The sequence below is a fragment of the Pangasianodon hypophthalmus genome, chromosome 19 (assembly GCF_027358585.1).
Source record: "Pangasianodon hypophthalmus isolate fPanHyp1 chromosome 19, fPanHyp1.pri, whole genome shotgun sequence".
NCBI classification, from domain to species: domain Eukaryota; kingdom Metazoa; phylum Chordata; class Actinopteri; order Siluriformes; family Pangasiidae; genus Pangasianodon; species Pangasianodon hypophthalmus.
Genome location: NC_069728.1, coordinates 4,760,257 through 4,786,657, shown reverse-complemented (window position 1 = coordinate 4,786,657; position 26,401 = coordinate 4,760,257). Strand labels below are relative to the sequence as shown.

General features: G+C 40.9%; 1 protein-coding gene across 1 annotated transcript; it reads right to left on the bottom strand.

Moving 5' to 3' along the window:
• Window positions 1-1,801: 1,801 nt before the first annotated feature.
• LOC113545323 (leucine-rich repeat-containing protein 52) lies at window positions 1,802-26,401 on the bottom strand. The gene is made up of 2 exons (XM_026944622.3): window positions 24,724-26,401; window positions 1,802-4,399 (listed from the first exon to the last, which is right to left on the bottom strand). The coding sequence occupies exons 1-2, from the start codon at window positions 25,370-25,372 to the stop codon at window positions 4,080-4,082; spliced, it is 969 nt and encodes a 322-aa protein (XP_026800423.1). The 5' UTR covers window positions 25,373-26,401; the 3' UTR covers window positions 1,802-4,079.

The following is a 26,401-nucleotide window of genomic DNA, read 5'->3' as shown; positions in this document are numbered from 1 at the left end:
TCTGTGCATTACAAAACAGTAACAGTGTCTTGAATCAATTCTCACATCCAGCATGTGAAAGATTTGTTACCTAAATAATTCGAAATAGTTTTGCACTTAGCCTGTAACTACGCACAATAAAAATGCAGTGTTTTGCAACGCAATGCATCATGCCAGTGGTTTTTCCTTCCTCACAAACTCCAGCAATGCAGAAAGAAAGAAGCAAAGAGAGGAAATAGCAAGAAAGGGAGGGTTACAGAGAACAGCATAAGAGAATGAGTGTGAGAGAAGTGGGGCGGGAGAGAGAAGGGAGACAGCAAAAATCCCTGTACACTCTAACTTTGTTTATTTGTAGCCAGCTGTAGATGTAAATTTAATACTGCCAGTGTTAATTCAGTACCGTAGACTGGGGAGTTTGCAGTGCAGCTGCAAGGAAGAGAAGAGAGGAGAAAAGAAGAAGAGAGGAGAAGGGAAGAGAAGAGAACAGGAGAAATCCTCAGTTCTGGTGTTTAATGCAGCACTGCTGCATGCATGGTATAATGGGGAGTGATGAACACCCCCTAATTGGTTCAGTAGCACTAACAGAGATACTGTCAGTGTACTAACTCAGAGGTTCTCGATCGTGTCCTTGGGCGCCCCCCATCTAGAACACATTTTAATTCAGTTTCAGCACCAAACACACTTACGCCAGATAATGAAGTCTGCAGAATGTCAGTTATGTGGCTCAGGTGTGTCAGGATGTGGGACACCAAACATTATGTATTGGCTGGAGCTCCCTGGGGAGTAAACTCAAAGCCCGTGTTAGTTATCTTGCTGCAGTGTGTGTGTATGTGTGTGTGTGTGTGTGTGTGTGTGATTTCTCTGACACAGGCCACCCTTTTTGCATTATCAGTCATGGTTTACCTCTTCTAACTGCACTCGCACTCTTATCTCACACACACCTGTGTGGTTGGCAAACATTTGGTTGAAGTGCAAAAAGAAATTATCACAGAAGTTCGGCTTCAGTGGTGTTGCTGGTCTGCTGTTGTTATTTTGAACCTGATTGTTGATAACATACAATGCCCTCTACTCTATCAGCTAGACAACTACACATTCATATCCACAGAAAAGTAGAATTGTTCTAACCCCCTCCCTCTGTGTGCTTTTGAAAGGGCAATAAGATGGACATGGATGATGACTTTTAGAGGTCAAAGTAGCCAGTAGCCACACACACTCACACACACACTCACTCACACACACACACACACACACACATACACATACACACACACGCCCATCCTATAATTCACATCATGTACTGGATATGTGCTTTTTTAATACCATATTTCACTACATACCTCAGTGTCCTAACAGTTCCTTTGCACACAAACAGCTCTGTACACATACTGCTCAAATACACATAACCCCTCCTCTCCTTCAACCCTCAGTTTTATTACACCGTCTCTCCTGAGAGGCGTTAACAGTTCTGAGCGTGCTCAGAACCCCAACACGGTTGATATCACTACACTTCTTTGTGTCCTGAAAACTGAAACTCTCCCCAGTTAGCTGTAAAGGAGAAGTAGATGAGAAGAAAGGAGAGAGAACTGGATGATATGATAACAAGTCTGTATCGGTGACAAAAAGAGATACGGGATGTCTGTGCTTAACAAAGCATTCAATCACGTGCACACTCATTGTTTGACCCCCCAAGCTAAGATTTGAAAAGAAGTGGGGCTGGATATGAAGTAACAGGTGGGAGGTGGGGGAAAGGGGGGAAAGGGGGGAAAGGGGGGGGGGGGGGGGGGGGGCGGTGGGGATAAAATAAGGTATGTTATGGAAAGAAGGGATCATAGAAGTATGCCTAATCAGATAAATGTTAAAGAGAAGCTCAGGCCCAAAATGGTACATGGAGCTAAGCTCTTAAAACCAGTGCAGACAGATTTAGCAGCTCGCAAACAAACAGGGCCTCACAATGACAACCCAGCTCCCACACTTTCTTTCCAAGCAGGAAGAAGAGAGAATAAAAGGAGAGAAAGAAGTGGACATACATGGTTGGAGGCTTTAGCACTGCCCGTGAGTATCATAGAAGGTTGAGTTCTGTGTTCAAACTACATGTTTTGCCTCAACCACTAGCGTGTATTTTACATATAAACGCATCTTTGCGTTCACCCAAGCAAGCATCAAGCCTCTCACATTGCTCCCAGTGCACTTGTAGTGACCACAAGTTCATGTCTTATACAGTATGATGTATAATTTCTATGCATAATAACTATATTACTTGTGTTTAATAAGTATTTTAATATTGTAGGTAAACCCAGAAAAGTGCAAGTTTTCCTCCCATTTTTGCGCACCAAACACCACTGAGTGAGAAATAAATTGATGTCATTTGCTGAACTCAGGATTGAGGAGACTGTCCAGAGTTCCCGAATTGTGGGGGGGCATGTTTTTCTTTGGTTTTTCCTAGTCGGAGGCCGGAAATTTCATTACAACCTTTAGTCGAATGCAGCATTAAAGCCTCCTAGAATGAGAAACTCCACGCAGACTGTAACCTGAGCTCAGGATCGAACTGGGACCTGTTAGACAGCAACGCTACCCACTGCACTGCCGTGCCACCGGGAACATTCACGAAGAATAAATTTAGTTTTTCTTGTTTATTTTGTCCTAAGTGAATACAAACTTCTGCACTCGACTGTAAATTAATCAGTGTGTACATAGCTTAAGGCTGAGTCTTGCCAAAGCCACAGCATGCTGACGTGCTTTCGCAATTTCCTCATCTATTATTGCATACACACACACACACACACACACATACACAGCTATAGCCACAGAGACATACATGGGCACTCACACACACAGACTATTGCCATCAGGGTGACCTATGCAGGTATGTTCATGCTGCACTGGTTTCACTATGTGTAAGGCTTAGGGGTATAGTGCATACAAACGTACTTGCTTAGTGTTAACCCCCCCAGCAGGTTAGATTTACAGATTATCTAGTGTACTACTCCTTTTTTCCCTGTTCCTTTGTGGATGAGTCATTCATACCAGCCCTCATTCCCTCGCTCAACTCATTGACCTGACAGAGGGACAGTCAGCCTGCCCTGTGATTCACTCCATCCCATCTCATTAAATCACTCTCTAAGCAAGAAGTGTGTAGGAGAATGTGAATGTATAAGAACATTATTAATGTGTCATTAACTCAGTCCAGATGTCAGAGATCAGTGACCTGTATATGCTGTGACCCTCTTTCTCAGGCCTAGTCCACACTAACACTGCTAAATTTGAAAATGCATCTTTCCTTATCTATTTTGCCTTTCCAGCCACACTGAAAACAGCATTTTTGACCACCGGGAATGCACTGATGTGTGACTGCCACATGATGTCCACAATTCCAAGATGGTGGAACTTACTGAGATGCTGTTTTTTGTATTAGGTAATTTAATTTCATGTTTGACTGCTTTGTATCGTATACAAGTGAGGCTGGGGCATTCATGTCAAAACAAATGAAAATGTTGGAAATGATGTAAAGGTCACTGGCCAGAAACCCACTGTACATGCGCATCATGTCATTTTCATCATCTTTTTTCATATTTCATTTTGGAATGATAAGCTTTTTGGAAATGGACTGAAAATGCTGGTGTGGCCAAAAAAAAAAAACCCAATCAAAAACAGTGTTCGTGGGGACTAGGTCTCATTCTCTGTCTCACTCTGCCTGAGTTTTTCCTATTCAGCCAGGCTGGGACCTGTTCAAGCCCCTTACAGCTCTGTGATCATGTTTATATTCACACATGCACACAGTGTCCAGGTTCAAGTCTATTATTACTAGTTCTAAGCCCACAGACCCAAAGACTCTTTAAACTATTTGGAATAGGTGATGAACCCAATTTGATCCTCTGGGGAAAAAATGCACATTCTGTCGCTTTTTCCCTTTCTTCCTTCCTCTTTCCAGAACAACAAATCTGACAAATTCAGTGCACTCAAGTCACTTTTATCATTAAAAATGCCATACTCCATCTCGTTAATATGTGGTCAGTATCCCTTCTGCCGTCTCTCTTATTAATCCTCTTGTTATGTGTCATCGGGGTAGCGGTGATCACTGTCGTCCTTGTCCAACCCCCCAATCACACCTGCATGCTGGGCTTGCTCAGGTCCCCGTTGCCATGGCTACTCCCAGGGTTGCGGATGGGCATGTTCTCATCATCCTCGTCGCCCAGCTCCTCGCTCTTCCTCTTGCTGTAGCGCTCGTAGAGCACCATGAGCACACCCATCACCCAGGCTGAAACGGTGCCTGCTGAGAAGATGACGAAGCCAATGGCGATGAAGAACAGGTAGTCCCAGTAGCCTAGGCCCTGGTGGCATTCAGAGCGCAGCTGCATGCCCACCTCTGACAGGCGACGGCCGCGCATCTCCACCGGACTCTGGCACACCGTTTGACCTTCATCTAGAAGAAAGGTCATAAACAAAGGATCAATATTTTGAGCATGTAAAAGGATACGTGTACTAAAATATGCAATTGAATAAATTAAAAGGTGCAAGTGTAAAAAAAAAAAAAAAAGAAGAAGAAGAACTTGTGTCCATGTGACAATATATTAAATAAATTTAAATTATTTTTTGAAAATGAAATTGTGGAACTTTGCACAAATGCACAAAAACTTTGCCCAAATGATTTTCAATGATTTTCAATTTTAAAACCGATAGGCAAGTCAGCTGATTATTAACATTGTTTTACAAGGTCAATTTTTTTTTTTACCTTCCCGGGAAGAATGATGGGCAAGTGCGTCTGAGGGCAGGGACTTCTGTCTTGGTGTTACTAATTTCTTAATATCTGCTTTTTAGAATAATATCTCTGGTATCCACTTAAGAGATAAGAGACAAGAGAAACAACGTGCACAACTTTGTTTTTGTAAGTGTGAACAAACTCTGAGATGCTTTTCTCATGCTGCCAGACATTACTTATATTGCTACTAAACAGATTATAGAGTCTATTTGCCTCTTAATGCATTTCTGCTCAATTTTTCTCCTTTTTCTTCCCTAGACCCACCCACACGCATACACGCACACACACACACACACACACACACGCACTAAAGCCCTGTACCCCTGCCCCAGAGGAGGATACAGGTCAGTAACCATCATCCCTATCTCAGAGCCAGAGCGCAGCCCAGCAGTAGCCTGTCAGCTCTACATTGCACTTTGACAGAAAGATCCAGCACACACACACACACACACACACACACACACACATATTAATAGGCACTTTTCTTTTTTCTCTATTTTTCTCATAGACATTAATGGATGATCTGCTCTGGTGATGACAGGGCCATCTCCTTGATGTATTACTACAATAAATTGTGCTAATCAAATGACACTCACTTTGCAATAAAGCATAAAGAAATGAGAGAAAGAAAGAGGGACATTGCCAGTGAGACAGAGAGATATGGCTGATGAATAATCTATGGGTCACACTGTCTGGCCAGCCTTGGGGCTGAGGTAAGACTGTTATATGGGAATCATGTCTGAGGCTTTCTGCACCCTGCCACTGCAGCAAATCGAACACAGTTTCTAAACACAGTTCTGATATTGCATTTTAATGTAATCTAAAAATAGATTAGACAAACCTACAGCACTGAGGGCTAGTCAAGCCCTGGTGAATGTTCAGATTGCATTACACAATAACGTGGATATATACCTTGAATATAATTATTACACTGTCATATTTTTATATAGCAAAGTAAAATGTATGAACATGTAATTTTATCCAAAGAAGGTTAAGCTTTGGCTCCAGTTTAATGTGGGATTCAATATGAAGTGCATGATAGTGCACTTAGTTAAGACTAAATGCCAGGGTCATTGTTTACAGTCTCCTCTGAGAGTATTGGAACAGTATTTGGAAAACATTGGGTTTGAGATCAAAAGATGAAGATGAGACGATAGATCAGAATTTCATTTTCTGATATTTACATCTAGATGTGTTAAACATGTTCTAAAAACCATTTTAGGTTAGCAAAAGTATTGGAACAGATAGTCTTAAAGGAAATTAAAGTAAATAACACTTAATATTTGGTTGTATATCCCTTGCTTACAATAATGCTTTCTTCTTTTGTGATGTTTTTCCAGGCTTGTACGCCAGCTTCTTTCAGTTGTTGTTTGTTTTAAGGGGTTTCTCCCTTCAGTCTCCTCTTCAGGAGGTGAAATGCTGCTAACTTGGGTTAAGGTCTGGTGATTAATGTGGCCAGTCTAAAACCTTCCACTTTTTCCCCCAATGAAGTCCTCTGTTGTGTTGGCAGTGTGTTTTGGGTCATTGTCTTGCTGCATGATGATGATCCTCCCAATTAGATTGGATGCATTTCTCTGTAATTTGGCAGACAGACTGTTTCTGTAGACTTCTGAATTCATTCTGCTGCTAGCATCATGAGTTACATCATCAATAAAGATTAATGAGCCTGTTCCAGAAGCAGCCATGCAAGCCCAAGCCATGACACTACCTCCACCATGCTTGACTGACGAGCTTGTATGTTTTGGATCATGAGCAGATCTTTTCTTTCTCCAGATTTTGGCATTTCCGTCACTTTGGTAGAGGTTAATCTTGGTTTTAGAGTTTATCTGGATCATCTCTGTATGTCTTTGCGAATTCCAATCTGGCCTTCTGATTCTTACTGCTGATGAGTGGTTTGCATCTTGTGGTATGGCCTCTATATTTCTGCTCTCGAAGACTCCTTCGACCGGTGGATTGTGATACCTTCAGGAGGTTGGTGATGTCACTGACTGTTGTTTTTGGGATTTTCTTCATAGCTTTCAAAACGTTTCTGTCATCAACTACTGTTGTTTTCCTTGGTTGACCTGTTTGATGTCTGGTTGTTAGTATACCAGTGTTTTTTTTTTTCGTTTTCAAGACATTCCAAATTCCATCCCTCTTTTGTCAGCTTCAAAATGGCTTGCTTTACTCCCATAGACAGCTCTCTGGTCTTCATGTTGGTTTATCCTTTTTAACAAGAAATGCAGTCTTCACAGACAATATCCAGGGCTCAAAACAAGAGTATACGTTCGGGGCTATTAGTTGTTTAAACAATCAATCTAACAGGACACACCTGGGCAACAAGAAACACCTGTCACATGTTCCAATATTTTTCATCACTTGAATAATGGGTGGGTTCAAACAAAAGTTGCCATGTTCTAAGTTGTTTAACACACATAGATAAATATCAGGAAATGAAAACTGAAATTTTGATCTTCTCATATTCATCTTTTCATCTCAAAACCAAATGTCTTCAGTGTATAGTAAAAACAAAAGAATTGGCCTTGCCATTCCAATACTTTTGGAGAGGACTGTATATATCTATTTGCTGATTGATTTTACACACTTTTAGTCTATTAGACCTTTAGTCTACACTCACCATCCACTTTAATAGGGACACCTGTACACAGGCACATTCATACAGCTATCTAATCAGCCAGTTATGTGGCAGCAGCACAGTGCATAAAATCATGCAGATTCAGGTCAAGAGCTTCAGTTAATATTCACATTAAACATCAGAATGAAGAAAAAGTGTGATCTCTGTGACTTTGATCGTGGGAGGAAACACCTTGTTGATAAGAGAGGTCAGAGGAAAATGGCCAGATTGGTTCGTGTGGAAGGATATAGTAGTAACAGTTTATTGACTGGCTTTCTGGGTTTTTGATCTAGTTTCTGGTTTTCTCTTCTTGCTCTTGCCAGTTATAGTCAAGAAAAATCTGTTTCTTGATCTCCTGACCCTTGCCTGGACTTTGACATTGCTCCTGGATTATGTCTTTGTCTTGTTTGCTAATTCTACTAAAGCTCTGTACTCCTGCACCCGCGTCCGTTTCTGCCGTTATGACCTTATTAATATAGTATACCAAAGGTTCAAGCCCAAGGCTTGTGTGAACTCCCTTACCAAACTACGAAAGGGGAGAAATTCATATCCCCTCTTTCAGACTGCTCCACTTGTTCTGTGCCAGCATCAGTGCACTGATTTGGATGCACATTTTACACTGGTGAGGTTTCAGATTATTTGACTGCATGCCTACATGCATGAGGCGAGGTTTAGGGCTGAATGAGGCGAGGTTTAGGGCAAGGTTTAGGGCTGAATCGTATATGAGGGACATGTGGGGTAAAAGCACTGGCAGTGAAGATGGTTCTCAGTAGTGGGAGGTTTGACATCACTGAGCTCAGAAACACAGCAGGAAGCAGACACAAAGAGATTGGGAGATCACTGAAGGTGACCCTCAGCAGCATGATCAGTTAGGCTCTCTCTCACCCTGTCTCTTACCACCTCCCATCTTTTTTTTAACACACACACACACACACACACACACACACACAGAGAGAGAGAGAGAGAGAGGTTAGAAAAAAAGGGGGAAGGATAATTCAGTAAGGAATTGGGAGTTTATGTTCTTGCATACCAATCCTAATGTAACATTCCTAAACCAGTTATAAACCAGTATGTCCACACACTCAGGTTTTAGAATTTCACTATTTGTGCATTTGTCCATATTGCTAGGAAATAGATAATAATTTACTGGGGATTGATATTATCTAAATAATAACTAAAGTCCAAATGCAATGTTACATGTTGTCAAATTTAAAACATGTCTGTTTTAAAATAAATAGACATGCTGACTGGTTAAGTGCCCATCCCTGGTCTGGCACTTAGCTAGCATATCTACTGTCCCTGTCAAATGATTTCATGACCAATTAAATGTCAGTGCTTGATATAAAAAATTCAAAAATAATAAGATGTGCTAGATCAATTGCTTTTATTGCTTTTATTTTCAATAAAAGGGTATAAGCCATCTTATCAAATTTTGCAGCAATATATTGAAAATATAAAACATTTTTTATCCCTGATTTTTCTCAGATTAAAGGCAGCTGCTGTTGTTTAAGGCGATGGTCTATTTGCTATTTAAAAACACCATCTCGGACACTTCTAGTCAAGAAAAATCTGGTAATCTTGGAGACATAAACTACACCCAGGTAATTTGAATAATCTGAATTTTTGGCACACCCAAAAAAATTTACTTAAGCAGGCGTGTAACCCATCTCTGAATACTTGTAACTTTCGTAACATAAATATTGACATACATCTTGGATTTAAATCTGAATATGTCCCATAATGTGTACTATACTTTCCTACTCATATGTTAGTAGTTGAGTAGTATGCATAGTATGCCATTTTGAACACAGATATGAACTTCCCACAATTTAAATAAACAGTATATGTCTATTTTATACTTTTAAGAGAACAATTTTTCATGAAACCTATCTACCATTAAAGTTTAACATAATGGTAATTGTAAGCAATGACATAAGAAATATATTTAATCATTTGGCAGACAATTTTACCCGAAAGGAGTTAAAATTGAACTGAGGAGTTGAAGGTTAAGGTCCTTGCTCAAAGTATTAACCTGCCAATCAGCTGCCCAGAGCCTTAACCGCCAAACTACCATTGAGGAAACCCATGCACACAGAGGGTGAACACAGTGTCTTTAAAAACGAAAACAAAAAAACAACTCTTACAAGGCTTTTCTCCCATATTTTACTACATTAACATCATCAAACCTGATCTCAAAACTAAAGTACAGTGTAAAGTGCTTTTCAGTGCACTACACACACAAATGCAGGATTCAACAAGCTTCAAGTGTTTCATCTGCTTCACTATCTCTCTCTCTCTCTCTCTGTCTCACACACACACACACACACACACACACACACACACACACACACATACCACTCAACAACCCACACACCATCTACTTCCTGAGGACACAATATAACCAAAAGAAGCATGGCCACTATAATGTGATGTTGCATATCACATTATTACAAAGCAGCCTACATCACATGCAGCAATAAAGTAACTTAGACAATACTCAAAATTAAATTTATGCTCAAGCTCCCACCAAGCAGTCTGACTACCACAGCTGCAATATTATCTGTCAATACCTTTCCAATTGGAGAGGTAACTTGTAAGAAATCTATGTAACAAGTGCTGATGAAAGACAAATATTTTTAAACTGATACTGGAAATTAGCAATGTACAAAACGTTGTTTAAGAGTCAGCACCATGTCAGCTTCATTTGGACAGACAGAAGCATGTTTCAGGTACAAAACCAAAAATGGACAAGGTAGTCAAGACGTAATGTTCCACTTATTACGATTCAGGATGTGTGGACCCCGGATAGAGATGGAAACTATTTTGGTATACACCAAACATTTTGGTACACACTCTGTCCATATCATGATAGATATATGGCTAGATAAACTCTGGGTTACTGATCAGAAGGTTGGGGGTTCAAGCCCCAGCACTGCCAAGCTGCTGCTGTTGGGCCCTTGAGCAAGGCCTTTAACCCCTTTTGCTCTAGGGACCCTGTATCATGGCTGACCCTTTGCTCTGACCCCAACTTCCTAACAAGCTGAGATATGTGAAAAAATAATTTCACTGTGCTGTAAATGTATAGTATATGTGACAAATAAAGGCATCTTCTTCTTCTTCAGAAGGTGTACAGATTTTAGGGTGACGTCCTGCTTGGATTCTTTAGCATCTGAAATTAAGAATTCACAGTGTGTGGTTGTTTCCAGCTACCCTGGCATTAACTTCAACACTAATGCCAACACTCCTGTGAGGTATGGCACCTTAAAATGACCAGTCAGCTTACCTGTGCACTGCCCAAGCCAGCAGATTAGCAAAAACCATGTGAGAGAACAATCACCATGTGTGAAAACCCCTGCTCATAAATATTCCCTCACACCCACATAAAATTCTTATTTTGGCTCATATTTTCAGGTAAACAGCATATTTTTTTCAATAACAAGCTTTACAGTGTGTCAGTGTCGAATTGAAACCCTTTATTTAAAGCTACAGTGTGTAGGATATTTAAAATGAAAAAAAAAAAAAAAACTGTACTGTAAGATGTTCCTGCAGTGCTGAGTCGTCCTGACAATCATATAATAATAAACCACACTCAGCACTGTGTCGGGGTGTTGGGTCTGTGATGAGGTGTCCGGGTGTTCCTCTCCTTTCTTCCTCAAGTCATCTCAAGTGGTTTTTCCTTGCCACTGTCACCTCCGGCTTGTTCGTTAGGGAACTAAATATATCTGTACATCAGGATTTCTTTAAAGCTGCTTTGTGGTAATATCTACTATTAAAAGCGTTACATGAATAAAAGTGAATTGAACTGAACTGTTTCAGCTAGCTAGCTTCTGTTACATGAACAGTTTGTTCTGTAGGTTGTCTTCTGTTTCTGATACCGCAGAATTTGCATATTTACACCGCAGCAGGTTGGCAATGCTCAGGCACTGCTGCTGGATCAGACAGACACAGTAAGAGATAACCAGCTGACGGTAGCTAAAAGACCTTGTCGATCTTGTGCGTTTTTTGCTGTTTCATCTGGTACTCTGCATACAGCCATAATAAACAGTCTGTTATTGCACTATTTTTGTCATTTCTATTTAGGTATTTTTGTGGGTTGGGACACAATGTTTAATTCTGAATGTGTGCGTGAATTTAACGCACGCACTGGATGAAGAACACAGCACAGCTTATATTATGAAATGTTCCTCAAGTAGCTTGCAGTAACATTTGTTTTTACCTGAGAGGGCAAAATTCCAACATCTTATATCTTGTAGGTTTAAGATCGCAATTTAAAATTACAATACTTAAATTGCTCATACACGCCACTATGCTACAGAAAAAAAAATTAATAGCCATGACTTGTGTTACATACTGTACTACAATTGTAGTCTGCTGTTTTTCTTTTCTCCTTCTTTGGTGTGAAATATTTCCACACAGTTGATATGACAGCAACTCCCACATATGCTAAATAGCTAGCTACTCGCAGTTGTTTTTGTCACTTAGTGACTGTTTTTTATTGCGCGACCTACTTTATGTTGCAATTGTTGTTAATTGTTTCTTTAATTTTTCATTATTTTCATATCGTCTCGATACTGAATATTGTATCAGTGCCATTTCTGCTGAACAAAATTCTGCTGAACAAAAATCACTGTCTTAAAAACCACCTCATGAGGGCCACAGCAAGCATGTTCTTCTTCTACCAGTTCTCATAGACATTGTGTGATGGAGAGAACAAGCTGGATTTTAGACTGATTTTGCTGAAATGAGGCTACAGTGTACTCTCAAGTATACTGTCATTAACAGATATATGGATAGCATACTAATATTTTCAAAGTATAGTTCACAGTAAACTATAAAATGTCATAAGTCACCAGTCTTAAAGAAAGTACACAAGTAGTACACTGATTACGATGGCAATTTAGGGCCATAGTCTTAAAAATAATAATACAAGATTTCAAGAAGAAAGTCATAATATTTTGAGAATAAAGTTGTAATATTTCAAGTTAATAAAAAGGTCTGATAGCATTTATGATATAACCATGACAGTTAACATTTCTAACTTGCATCATGCTTGTTGTTCCCTACATTTTTTGTGCTTTGTGCTTCAACTAGTAATTTGACACAGAAAGGTTCGACCACACAGTTTCTACTCCGTTCTGCAAGGGCTCACTTTATAATTCACCAGTGTTAAGTGTCACCTGCTTTCACATAAACAACAGAAATCAAGATGATGGTGAATCAAGATACTCAGCTCTTTTTTTGTGTGTTTGTTTGTTTTTGTTTTTGTTTTAATTGTTTCCTTCATAAAGCATTTACCTGACTAATTGTTAAGCAATTTTTCTGCTGCTAAATGATTTTAATACAGGGCTCGATTAGACTTCATGAGGTCGCACTGGTGAATGCTGAGTGTTTGAGGCACCGATATACAGCATACACATGCTGGTCATTTCTAACCACCCAAACTGTCCCTTAAGTAGATTTTTTTTCTGAGAGACAAAGAAAACTGGGGGATTCTAGACAAACACACACCATATCTAAACAAAGCCTGTTATAAATGAATGCTTATCATTCCTTAGCCTTATTTAGCTAACTTGTGTATCTTGAGTACCTGCTTTCTTAATACTGCTCTCCCCATTATCATAATCACCAGAGGCTGTTTTGGAATTGGAAAGTTCATTTATTTTTGAACACATTGCTGCATCTGCCGGTAAAGCTTTTCTTTTCTCGTGCTTTCCCCACACTGCCTTTCCACTTGCTCTCCATTGTTATCTAGTCCACATATAGTCTACATACAAGTTTTTTTTTCATAATGCTTCAGTACCTTCCAGCATTTTCTTTAATGTACTGATAAACAAAAAAATCAGTCTGCCTCACAGTTTCATCTGCTGTAAATTCAATCTGTACTTTAAGTAGGTCAATGTTTACTGCCATATTAATAGCATCAACTTTTAAAGTACAATGTAACACCACCACCAGGGCCATATTGGGCGGGATGTTGGGATTGGCTGCTTGGCTACACCCCCTGAAATTTTCCGTAAACCTCGCCTCCGGACTTTTTTTAAAAAAAAAAGTTTAACATTTTTCCATCAAGTACATTAATTTCACATATTATAATACAAATATAATATTATCTATCTATCTATCTATCGATATATATAGATATATATATAGATATATATAGATATATATAGATATAGATATTTATGCACCCACAATCAACACAGGGTAAATCCCGCCCTAAAAACCACGATTATTAACATTTCTAACACGCACCATGCATGTTGTCAGTAAAATTAGAGCTAATCCAGCTGGAATGGGTTTGGGGCTACATTACTCACTGCTGGCATGAATCGTACTCTGTAACCTAATTAGAATCATGACGAGTTGTAAATGGCTCATTATGTATAAGCTTGATATTCTTCATGTTCTAAACAGAGCAGTGCATATCCCCCTCTCAGAACCACACTCACACAGAGACAGACAGTCACAACAAGCAACAAACAAAGCAAGTGTAGTCTACTTCATCCATCTTCCTTCATCCACAGAACACAGTCCACAGATGGCTCACTGTCTAAGAAAAGCCCAGCACTACATCAGATCTGACAGATTTCTCTCTTTTTTCTTTCTTTCTGTTTTCTTTCCTACACCACAACACCTGCTACTAGAATAATCTAACATCTGACATCAATCCTAATTAGCCTGCAAACCACGTGCTGCTGTAGTTCCTCAGTAACCATATTTAAATTTTCTGTTACTAGTATATCTCAGCAGTTTCATTTCACAAAGAAGCTTGTCACAATATGGGATTTTGAAGCACTGACAGACTTATATAATCCCACCTGGGCAGTTTAGTGGATTTCCACATGACTCAGTAAAAGCCGTGTCTAATAATGCTGTTGGGCAACATTGAACCTTGCTTCCGTTTCAAGCTAAAACATTATGACTGGGAATATAACAGAACACAAAAAGCACTGCAGTCTCCTTCCTTTTTTCGATTACTTGGAACAATAAATTCTCTTTACAAATTAAACTACTCCTTTGTGCTTTGCAGCTGTTAGAAAACAACTGTGCAAGCAGAAATGTTAAATTACTCTTGGTGTAAATAGGGTAATCAACCCTGTAAACGAGTCTTTCCCCATTCAGCTTAAAATTCTGTAAACCCCCAAGTGAATAAGTGTCAGATGATTTAGGAAGCTGTTGTGTTTTCAGAATAGTACACACACACACACACACACACACACACACACACAGAGTGAAGCAGCCTAGGGGCTTGTATCAATACTGCTGAGTTGGCAGTAGAGTGACTGCTCCATCACCCCTGTTAATGAACACTAGTGCAGCTTTGCAGCAAGCAACCCAAAACATTTACCACACAGGTCTTCTTAAGTATAGGTCTTCCCTAGTCTTGTTTTTAATTTCCCTGGTTTTAATCTAAGGATTCTAAGGATACAAATTTCCCGTGTTATCTATGTCCGCTTGTGTTTTCACCCGTTCCATGAACAGATGCTCAGAGAAGCCTAAATAAGAAGAATATGCACGTGTAATGCATAAATGCTTTACTACAACTCCTTCTAAATGTCAAACATCAGTGTATCTCTTTTAATGTACGATTTTTTTTAGTATAATTACATAATAACTGACAGAAATTTAAAACTGAATTAAGTGCATAGGGCAGCGAGGTGGCGCAGTGGATAGTGTGCCTGCTTCACAGCTCCAGCGTTTCCACTTCAAACCTGAGCTCAAGTTACTGTGTCTGTGTGGAGTTTCACATGTTCTCTGGGTTCTCCTGTTTCCTCCCAAAACATGACACTGGCAATGCAAAATTGCCCTTAGATGTGAATGAGAGTGTGAATGTGTGTGTATGGTGCTCTGCGATGGACTGTTGCAATGTTCCTGTTTTGCACCCACCGTTCACGATGTCAGCTTCGGCTCCATCGCAACACTGACCAGGATAAAGCAGTTACTAAAGATGAATGAATAAATAAATGAATGAACGAAGCTGTGCACCTGTCTCTAACAGAAGAACAGAAAATAAATAAATAGTGAATACAGATTAATGTCCCATTTTTGCCCATCATATCCTTATGAAAAGATGGGGGTGCTGACTCTTTTTCTCACAGGCTATTACTAAGCCATTCATAATTTTTCATGTGAAAAATCTAAGATGCTAAAAATAGCCTAAATATGAAATGCACACACTGCAGCAATTAAGAGATGAAAGGAGATGAAAGGAGTCTATCACCAGTTTTGGAGGACAAGCTTCCTGTAGCTCCACCCATAATCACAAGCTGTTATATAGATAGCCTCGAGCTGCACTTGAGGTCTGACATGTGTACAAGGTGGGAAAAAGAAAGGAAGAATGATGGCAATATGATGATGGGCTGCTCATATGGTCACTTTGTGACTTTGTTTAAGGTCTTGTCCTGCGTGTACATGCACACAATAAAGTGAGGACAAGTGAAATAAAACTCCCATTACAACATCCTGCCAATTTTATGATGCATTATTTGTCATAAACAGCCCCGTGTATCCATCCATCTTATCCCTATACACCCAAATCACTCACATACACACACACACACACACACACTCTCTCTCTCTCTTTCTCTCTGTCTCTCTCTGTGAAGCAATGTATCTCATTTTCTTTCTTTGTCCCTAATTTTAGTTATTAACCCTCAGGGCTGAGATGAAACAGTGGGGCTACCAGCCTCCCTCTGAAGACTCTAATTATGTAATTTCATATGTTCATTTTAAGAAGATAAGAAGGTAAGAGTTGGGAGACTTCTGACACATCTCTGCATAACAATGAGGATGAAATGGGAGACAGACAGCAGCGCAGTGGAGAGAATTACTGCACAGGGCTTTTACGCTGAGCTCAGCTCACTATGGTGAACCCTTCTATGCAGTGTCTCACCCTCTGCAATCCATTTCAGTGTTTTACTGTACCCTCTGTACTTTCTGGCAGATCTACTGGAGGGGTGGCATGTGGCAGCTGCCACCTCCTCCATGGTGCTTACCACCCTAACTGTCATCCCACTTCCATAGCCTCTAAAATATATGGCATATTTTATTAAAAACAAAATGATTATACTGCCAAAAATCCTGAAATGGAGATAAGAACTGTAAGAAAAATCCATTATTCATGTGGAGATTTAGCTTTCTGTCTAGCTAATGTTTTGGTTAGAATGTTTAAGATGGATGACTAATGCTACTGTAGAAGCTAAAAGGTATGAACTATGCTTCAACTCTTTCACATTTTTCTACCAGAGAATGAACACAGACCCAATTATTTTCTAAATCCCAAATAATCAATTTTCAGAGCTACAGTGAAGCTGCATTGATTCAACTGAAAATTAACCTGCGACAACCTGAGTAAACCCAAAATACAGTTACGTGATCATTTCATTTACTGAAGGAAAAAAAGTTATCCAACACCAACTTGCCCTGGGTGAAAAAGTAACTGCCCCCTCAATCAACCAATTAACCAAATTTAATTGATAATCAGGTCTTAGACTAGACACACCCAGGCTTGATTACTGCCAGCCCTGCTGGATCTAAACACCACTTATATAGAACATTTCCTGCAATATGAGGTAGGCTAAAATATCTCAACATGCAGCACACTATGCTACAATCAAAGGAGAATCTGTAAGAGATGAGAAAGAAAGTTACTGAAATATATCAGTCTAGAAAGGCTTCTAAGGCTCCAGGACTCCAGTGAGAGTCTCCACATAGAGAAAACTTGGAACAGTGGTGAATCTTCCCTACCAAAAGAGCGTATTGACGACACAAAAAAAGTCACAAAAGAACCCAGACAAACATCTAAGGAACTGCAGACCTTGCATGCCTCCGATAATCTCAGTGTTCATGATTCCATCATTAGAAAGAGACTGGGAAAAATGGTATCCATGGGAGATTTGCAAGCGGAAAACCACTGCTAACCAAGAGGAACATAAAGGCTTGTCTTGCACTCGCCAGAAACACCTTGATGACCCCTAAGCCTCTGGGGATAATGTTCTGTGGACTGATGAGTCAAAAGTGGAATTTTTTGGAAGAAATGTGTCCTGTTTCATCTGGTATAAAACTAACACTGCATTCCACAATAGGAACATAATATCAACATTCAAACATGGTGGTGGTATTGTGATGGTTTGCGGATGCTTTGCCGATTCAGGGCCTAGGACACTTGCCATAATTGACAGAACCATGAATTCTTCTCTCTTCCAGAAAACCTGAAGGGGAATATCCAGTCATCAGTCTATGATCTGGAGCTCAAGTTCAGTTGGGTTATGCAGCAAATCAATGATCCAAAGCAAAAGAGCAAGAGCAAGTCCACCTCTGAATGGCTCAGAAGGAACAAAATTAAAGTTCTGGAGCAGCCTGACTTTAATCCAGTTGAGATGCTGTGGCAGGAACTTACACAAGCAGTTCATGCTCAAAAGCTCTCCAATATGGTTGAATTAAAGCAAATCTTCATAATAAATTAAGTGATTGTTTAAAACTGTGTCTTGTGTTTCATCATGTCGTTGCTTTATATTACATTTTGTATGAAGATTGGAAACCATTCAGTGTGACAAATGTGCAACAGTAGAGGAAATCATGAGGGGGTAAATACTTTTTCATGGCACTGCATCTAATCAGCCAATCATGTGACAGCAGCGGGAAAAAAAACTTCCAGTGAGTGGCAGTTCTGCAAGCACAAATGCCTGGTTGGTGTGAGAAGTCAGCGGAGAATGGCTAGACTGGTTTGAGGTGACAGGAAGTCTACAGTAACTCAAATAACTACTCTTTACAACTGTGGTGAGTAGAAAAGCATCTCAGAATGCTCATCAGAGCTTAAGGTGGACGGGATACAACAGCAGAAGACCAAATCAGGTTCCACTCCTGTCAGCCAAGAACAGAGGCTACAGTGGGCACAAGCAAAACTAGACAGTTGAAGAAAATGTTATGTGGTCACTGAGATCACACTTTTTCCCCATTCTGATGTTTTATGTGAACATAAACTGAAGCTCTTGACCTGTATCTGCATGATTTTATGCATTGCGCTACTGCCACATGATTGGCTGATTGGATAACTGCATGAATGTGCAGGTGTACAGGTGTTCCTTATGAAGTGGTCAGTAAATGTATATTCTGTAAAGCATACTTGATTAAAGTATTTGTATACTGCTTTTTAGCAATGTGACTGTCCCGGTGTGTGTTATTGCATGCTCTGTCACTGGCTGTGTCCTAATGTGTTGTACACACCAACATTAGAATAGCAGCACATTGTTCTATTCAAATGGCCTGTGATAAAGTGACCTTGCGCATTCCGCTTCTCCCCTCTTGTGTCCAGTGCCTATTAAATAATGAATTGCCACCAACACTGCTCCAAAGAGAACGTTCGATCCCAAGGTTAACAAACAAAACGAAAGGTCAACATGCAACTAATTAAAGAAAGATCAAAAAGCAATCAAAAAAGTCACAGAGTTAAAGGAGTTTTTATTGTATTGGAGGCAAAAACATGCTACAGCTTAATGTTCTCGGCTGGTGACAAGCGAAGTTACTACTACACTGATTACGGTTAGTCTCTGTCTGGTGACCTTCGTCTGGGTCTGCAGGCTACGAGCTGTTGCCGATTACACTCGGGTCATTACCAAACACACCACAGCATCTGAGACGCCCCAGACTGCAGTGATGAATGACTCTGTAATGCTGAATCAAACTCTATTGGGTTTAACAAATAACAAAGCTCAGATGTGAGTGTACATCTCAGATAGAGCCTTCTTACTGGAAAACAGCCTGTGTCTAAGATATCTGTTTGGACTTTTCATTCTTACACAATCATGCTTTCTTGGTCCAACTACCAATTATGGGTTCCTGGGTTGGCTGGGAACTAAACATGCTCTAAGGCTCTCCCTCTCTTCATGAATATTCAACCACAGCCCTGTGTCCACCCGCTGTTTGGCTCTATGCCTAGAAGCTCCATGCCATACCACTGCCTACCCATAGTGAGCAAATGTGCATAGGGCAAGAAGTGGAGACATACAGTACAGATACAAAACAAGAGCAATGTCATAGTTTGGCTGTAACGCTGTTTTCATCTATTTCTGTCCTTCACTCTTCCTCTCTTTTGCTTCATTTTTTTAAACAGTGCTTTGCTGGAGGGCACAACACTCAACACTTTAGAGTCTATCTTCTATTCTATTCCCACTTCTGCCGCACACACACACGCGCACACACACATGCACACACACGAAACCGTTACACACACATATTCTCACACACCTAAGCAGAGTCACACAAACACACATCATTTGTTGCATCTCTTGGGAAGACACTGTGTCAGTGACTGTTTCCCCACAGCTGACCTATAGATCCAAATAAACACGGATGACCTGTAGGTCACATGATGTCCTCCACACACAGACAATTCATAGGTCAAGATATGTCCAGATCACTGTCTTTCAATACTAGCTAACTGATCCATATTCCTCACATAAAGGACATTTTGGACATAATAGACAGAAACAATGTAGGTAAGACAGCCATCAATCATAGGAAACCTGACCATCACACCCACATGTGCTTTTTGAACATCCCATTCCAGATTTAGTCCCCTTTGCTCTTATAATAACCTCCACTCTTCTGAGAAGGCTTGATTTGTCAGAGATGTAGACATGTTGAGGGTTGAGGTCAGGGCTCTGTGCAGGATACTCGAGTTCTTCCACTCCAACCTTCACACACCATGTCTTCATGGAGCTCGCTTTGTGCACAGGGGCATTGTCATGCTGGAACAGGTTTGAGCCTCTTAGTTCCCGTGAAGGGAAATTGTAAAACCTGCAAGGAGTCATCTGAACTTTAGGATTACAAAACTTTTCTTTTACAAAACTGAAACTGAATGAAATCATCACCCTTGTTTGTTAGAGTTTGTACAAATTGTTCCATGATGTTCAGAAAATTATAATTATTGTTGTAGCAGGAACATGATAATCAATTTTTAATCAAGCCTTTTGTTAAAATAATTTTAAATCACTGCTGTTATTCCAAATATATTTGTTATAATGAACATTTGCTGATGTCTTGCAGTAATTCTAATGCTGTAATGAGTTCAGTGACCTGCTGACTCTATCTGCGTCAACTGATAAGCTGTTGAGTCAAGCTGACAGATGACGTGCTTTTTACATTTGAATGTCTGTCAGTCCGACCGAGGATGCGTATAGGGCAATAAATGGACCTGATGGATGAAAAGTATCCCTCTCAGCTTAGAAATCAAATGGAGTGGAACCTGATTGGTGCAACTCCATTCTCCGGTGTCAGTCAGTTTGATTTGAATCCAAAGGACTAAAGCCAGTTTGGTGCAGGACTAACATTTCCAGCCAATAACTTAGAATCAATGAGACAATAAAGCATTCAGGAGCAACCTATCACAACAGCTTTCTGATTCATTGTCCTAAATTTGCAATCACACATCACCCTTACAGGTAATGACTCATCCGAAAGAACATGAGGGGAAAGACAAGATGGAAACTCTCCACTCCACTACCACAGCCACAATTCAAAATAATATCTCCAGTGCAACATTTATAAAACAATGGGCATAAAATGAATGCCCAAAGATCAATTGATTTTTCTCTATAATCTAATTCCTCATATTTGCTTTCATCCTCTCAGTATCCAAGGTTTTAAGGATAGGGGTCCTTAAATGAAAGTCATAAATATGAGACAAATCTACAAAAATGTCTACAAAAACATCTCTGACAAATCCCGATATTATGTTATCATTTCATGGATCCTGTAGCCTTGGAAAAGATGGATAAGTCATAGACACTGGAAGGTTGTTCTTAATGCCCTTATCATGAGGCAGAGGTTGTCCTTTAAATCAAACTCCATTAACCAGAGCATCTGGAGCGTCCACATGACTCCCCCAGCCGCTCTGTATGCACCAGCAAGGCTCAGCTATGTAGCTTTCACCGCACCAGAGGTCATGAGATACATCATGCTTGTATTAAAATGCATACCTGCACCTCGACAAGCAGCACAGCAAACAAAAACACCTTGAGACATTTGTCTTTGGGTGGATTACTGGTTTAACTGTGTAGATTATAAAGCTTAGTTTCATATTAAGGACTGGTCATAGGTGACATCCTTAAAGGACACCACTACCTCTCTCAGAATATTAAAAACGGTGTATTTACCTGTGCTTAGCAGGAAATGTTTTGAAATTTATAAAAAAAAAAAAGATTTTCTTACGTGTCTGCATTCATGCATAAGACAAGCTATAAAAAGAAGCCTCTGTGTTTATGATCACGCATACACACATCACTTGAACACATTCGGGATAGTCAATTTTTATGTAAATCTGAGGCATAACATCCTAATTCCAAGACGCTAAAAAAGAAATGTAGGCATATCCTGCAAAAAGGCAAAATCACCCCCAAGCACGAAGTCAAAGTTCTTCCATGACTCTCATGACATAACTGATAGGTCATACAGAATAAGCTTTGCCAAGCAACTAGAACTGATAAAGAATATTTATATCACATTCAGAAATGCAAACTATTAAACTGATATCATTTTTTGACTATTAATATCTTGGCATACACTATTTGACCATTTAGTTTATTCAAGATCACGAACAAACAACTCTAATACCTAATATACCAAATATCACGTTACTGTAAAATTATATTTGTCTTCTTCATATTCTTCATATATGCAAACTTTTGTGCTGAACTGTAGAGATGGGCAGACAGGCAGGCAGACAGATGCAGAAAAAAAAATCAATATTTACCATATACAGTATAATGCAAAAGCATTTATTAGACTAGACAACTGCAAATAATAAGAAGGAGAGAGAACAGGTGTAGGGAACGAAATGACCCACAAATGTTAAAGTGAATATGGCATGAATTATCTAGTACTTACTAAAGTCCAATACGCACAACACACACCGACAGCTAAAGAAATTGCTCAGGGGAAAATCAAATTCCTACAAAGACTTTCCACTCAGCCAAGACATGTTTGTGCCTGACGTTGGTTTCTTTAGTTTTGCACTCGAGCTATAAAGAGAATGAAGCTAACAATTAGAAAAAACATTAGCTTTAGGGTAACCTTAGCCTAATCTATAAAAAAAAATGTCATCATGTAGTGGACAACTGGGACACTTTTTTCCTCTAGTGCATTAGGAACAAATTCATTTCAACTCATAACACTGACACAGTAGGCTGACATGCTAGATCAGAGATGCTGAGCAAGTGTACCATTATGTAGAAAGTTAACAACATGTCTGTCCAGAAATTTGAGGTTCTTCTTTCGTTTTGTTTCGGGATGCAATTACCTATACAACATCAGAAGTAACAAACAGTTTTACTGCAGGTATGCATGACAGTACACACACACACACATTTGGGGGCCAGAAAGAAAGAGAGAGGAGTTATTATTGCTGTAGTGGGATGTAGCAGATGAGGTCTGATTGGATTACATAATAGGAGAGAAATTACACTCTTCATATCCACTTAAAAATGATATAATTAGACCACAACTCCCCGCAGACACAGCAACACCAAAACGTCAGAGCAGCTAATCATGAGAGAGAGAGAGAGAGAGAGAGATGAGCTGTGGAACAGACAAAGATGGACTGTTCTACGGTTTGCTTTCCAGCATTGACAGAGTAGTCTGAGATGGTGCTGAATTCATGTCTAAAAACTACACATCACACAATCCAGATCTGGAGGATCACAGCTTTGCATAGCTTATTATTCTACTTAATTTAATACGTATTAATTGTCATCTAATTACCAAGGCCTTTGCGAGCTTAATTCAGAGTACATCTGTGCAGGGCTATCACCTTGTTCTACAGCAGATCTGTAAATGTTAAGTAAACGTTGGCATTAGGAGTAAAAGTTGGCATGACAAATGCTCCCTCTTTCTCTCTCTCTCTCTCTCACACACACACACACACACACATACACACCAAGCTGCATGTGAGCAACCCAACTCTATTGGAAACAGAAAATACATGTTTTTAGATTTATTCCCCCTTTGCTGTTATAATAAGCTCCACTCTTTGGGAAGACTTTCCACTAGATTTCGGAGCGTGGCTGTGGGGATTTGTGATCATTCAGCTACAAGAGCATTAGTGAGATCAGGCGCTGATGTTGGTGAGGAGGTCTGGGGTTCAGTCGGTGTTCCAGTTCATCCCAAAGGTGTTCAGTGGGGTTGAGGTCAGGGCTCTGTGCAGGACACTCGAGTTCTTCCACTCCAATTTTGGCAAACCATGTCTTCATAGAGACATGGCTTTGTGCACAGGGGCACTGTTATGCTTGAGCAGGTTTGGGCCTTTGTTTTTGTTTTTGCTCTTTTGAAAATGTCCGGTGTTGTTGTTGATATGAGGTTTCTGCAAAACCATGGAAGATGAGAAGTGGGTATCCTCAACCCTCTTGACCCCAGCTCCTCTGAGAGAGACACTTGAGATCAAATTAGCGATCTGAATAATGTGATAAAGTGATCTGGGTGTTGTAAGTCTGATAAAGAGCCAGAGCCTCTCTCACCCCTAATGAGAATTCATTAGCTGATCTCTCTTTCCTTGCATTTTTACACACACACACACACACACACAGGAAAATGACTTAACTGGTTGAGATTATCATGGCTGACTTATATAAACCAGACACACAGCAAAACCCACAGTGTTACATGAACACCTACAGTGTAAACTTATCTGTGTTCAACTGTACTTACATACATACAAACACTGTTGGAAAAAAAAAAAGGTAGACATGGTGTATCATTTCAAAGTCGTAATATGCAGTCTGAGACATAGCCCAAGTATAACGCCCCACAAAGGTCATATGCATTTGGGTGTAAAATTATAAAGGCCTATTGATGTTATAGAATTAATTATGTCATGATATACTTTTGAGTATCCTGAATATTGTCCGTACTTATATTGTAAGTACTGAACAGGCTGACACTTAACAAGCTGATTCCATTAAACATTTTTTTTTTTTTACTAATGCTTGATTTATTTCTTAATTTATTAGTGATTATTATATATTTGTCCTGTCATACATCATTTAGTGTAATGGGCAGTTTGAGACGTATCCTAAGTGTAATATTTACTAAATATACATCGCTCTAGTAATGTATTATGAATGTATTATGAAGGAAGAAGTACATTTACAGAGTAAAGTGTTACTGGTATTTTTTTTGCTATTAGTGCTTAATAATTACTACACAGTAAGTACACTCTGTGCCAAACACAGAAGGCGTGTTTGAGCGCACGTCCACTGTAAAGGAAATTTAGATTTAGTATTAGAAAAGTACTTGTGGTACTTTTACTATTAGTACTTAGTAGAGAGGAGTGAAGTGAGGCAGAAGTGTTCGGCCCTACCAGACTGCACGCGTCGCTCACCTTGAAACTTGAAGCCCTCGATGTGCACCCACAGGCAGAGGTCCTCAGTGTCGCAGTCGCAGCGCCACGGGTTTCCGCTGAGGCCGAGAGCGCGCAACGCGGGAAGCGCCACCAGCGTGCTCACGTTGAGCGTCGTCAAGTTGTTGCGGCTCACGTCGAGCACCTGCAGCGCGCTGTTTTCAGCGAAGGCGTCCGGGTGGATCTCGGACAGGCCCGGGTTGTCTGTGAGGCGCAACATGACAAGGCTGGCGAGCGCGCCGAACGTGCGGTCCTCGATGCGCGCCAGCGCGTTGAACGACAGGTCCAAGTAGGCGAGCTTGCGCAGGTTGCCGAATGTCGACTCTGAGATCTCGGTCAGAGAGTTGTTGCTGCAGTCCAGGTACACCAGGTCGGACAGGTAGTTGAGTTGCAGCGGCGGCAGCTCGCCGATGCGGTTGTCGCTCAGGATGAGCTGGCGCGTAGCAAGCGGCAGGTCTACGGGGAAGACGCTCAGCCTCTGCCCGGCGCACTGCACCACCAGCTGCTCGTCGCACACGCAGCGCTCCGGGCAGCCGGCGCTCAGAGCCGGTGAGGGCGCCGCGCCCGCCGCCACCATCAGCAGGAAGGCGAGCCGCAGGCACTGAACGCTGGCCTCGGCCAACACACGCATGATAGCGCCGGCCGCCTCATCAAGCGCGTGTGCCCGAGCGCACGCGCATCCTTCATGGAGCCCGTGAGGCCGTGGGAAACGGGACGTCGGCGCGAACGAGAGCACTTTGGGGATTTCACAAGAAGACAAGAAGACGCGGGTTACTTTGTGTATTTCGCTACCAGTCAGTGTTCACACGAGCACCTTGCGTGCAGCATCAGCTGCTTAACTGTTTGGTGTCGCGCGCGAGCACGCACGCACATGCCCACCGTTAAATCCTGAAGTGACCGTGATCCCGAGTTAATGCAGTCCGTTTTGCTAAATCGTATTCCCTTGAAAGTCAGCTGGCGTCTGCCCTCGCTGCAGTGTCATGAGAGGTTTCCACGAATTGTCTTCTGCGTCCTCGCCGATGGCAAATTATCTTTGTGTCTTCTGTTTCAGGGTCAGATATCCTCAGAGCAGCTCGTGTAGACAGCCACAGGTAAATAGCTCTGAAGTTGCGACTTGTCTCTTATCTCTCTGCAGCTGTGTGTGTGTGTGTGTGTGGGAAGACAGGAAAGACAGGGCGAACGGGAGAGACTATCCATGCACTGCCAGTGTCAGTATCGTGTCCCTTCTGTTCGCTTGCCTGTGAGTGTTTAAAGACCGATCTGTCCGTCTGTCTGCGCTCTTGGGACACCGACAGTCCTCCAGACTGTAGAACCGGGTCGTTCCCGACTGTGACGCATTCAGGGGTTTGTGGCGCGCGCTTCCTCCGTCCAGACAAAAGTCCACGTGACGCGAGCGCCTGAGAAAGACAAGGTCCCGTGCAGAGACTTTGGAGAATTCGGGTTTCATTCACTTTTAACCTCCCTTCGTGTTGGGTAAAAAAAAATAAAGCCAGAGTCCGTCTGTGGAGGAGCAGGAACCCATCGGCGGGTTTGCCGTCTGTCTGCGCTGCATCGGCTGCTCTCTGTAATTTCATTCAGCAGCACGTGCGTCTGTCTGTCATCGCGCTACAGTGTGTGTGCAGTCACCTCAGTCACTGACGCTGTGTGTGCGGTCACCTCA

Coding starts and splice junctions, on each gene's coding strand:
- LOC113545323 (XM_026944622.3), bottom strand. CDS start 25,372: ATGCGTGTGTTGGCCGAGGCCAGCGTTCAGTGCCTGCGGCTCGCCTTC. Junction 4,400..24,723: donor CGAGGGCTTCAAGTTTCAAG/GTGAGCGACGCG, acceptor CCTTTCTTCTAG/ATGAAGGTCAAACGGTGTGC.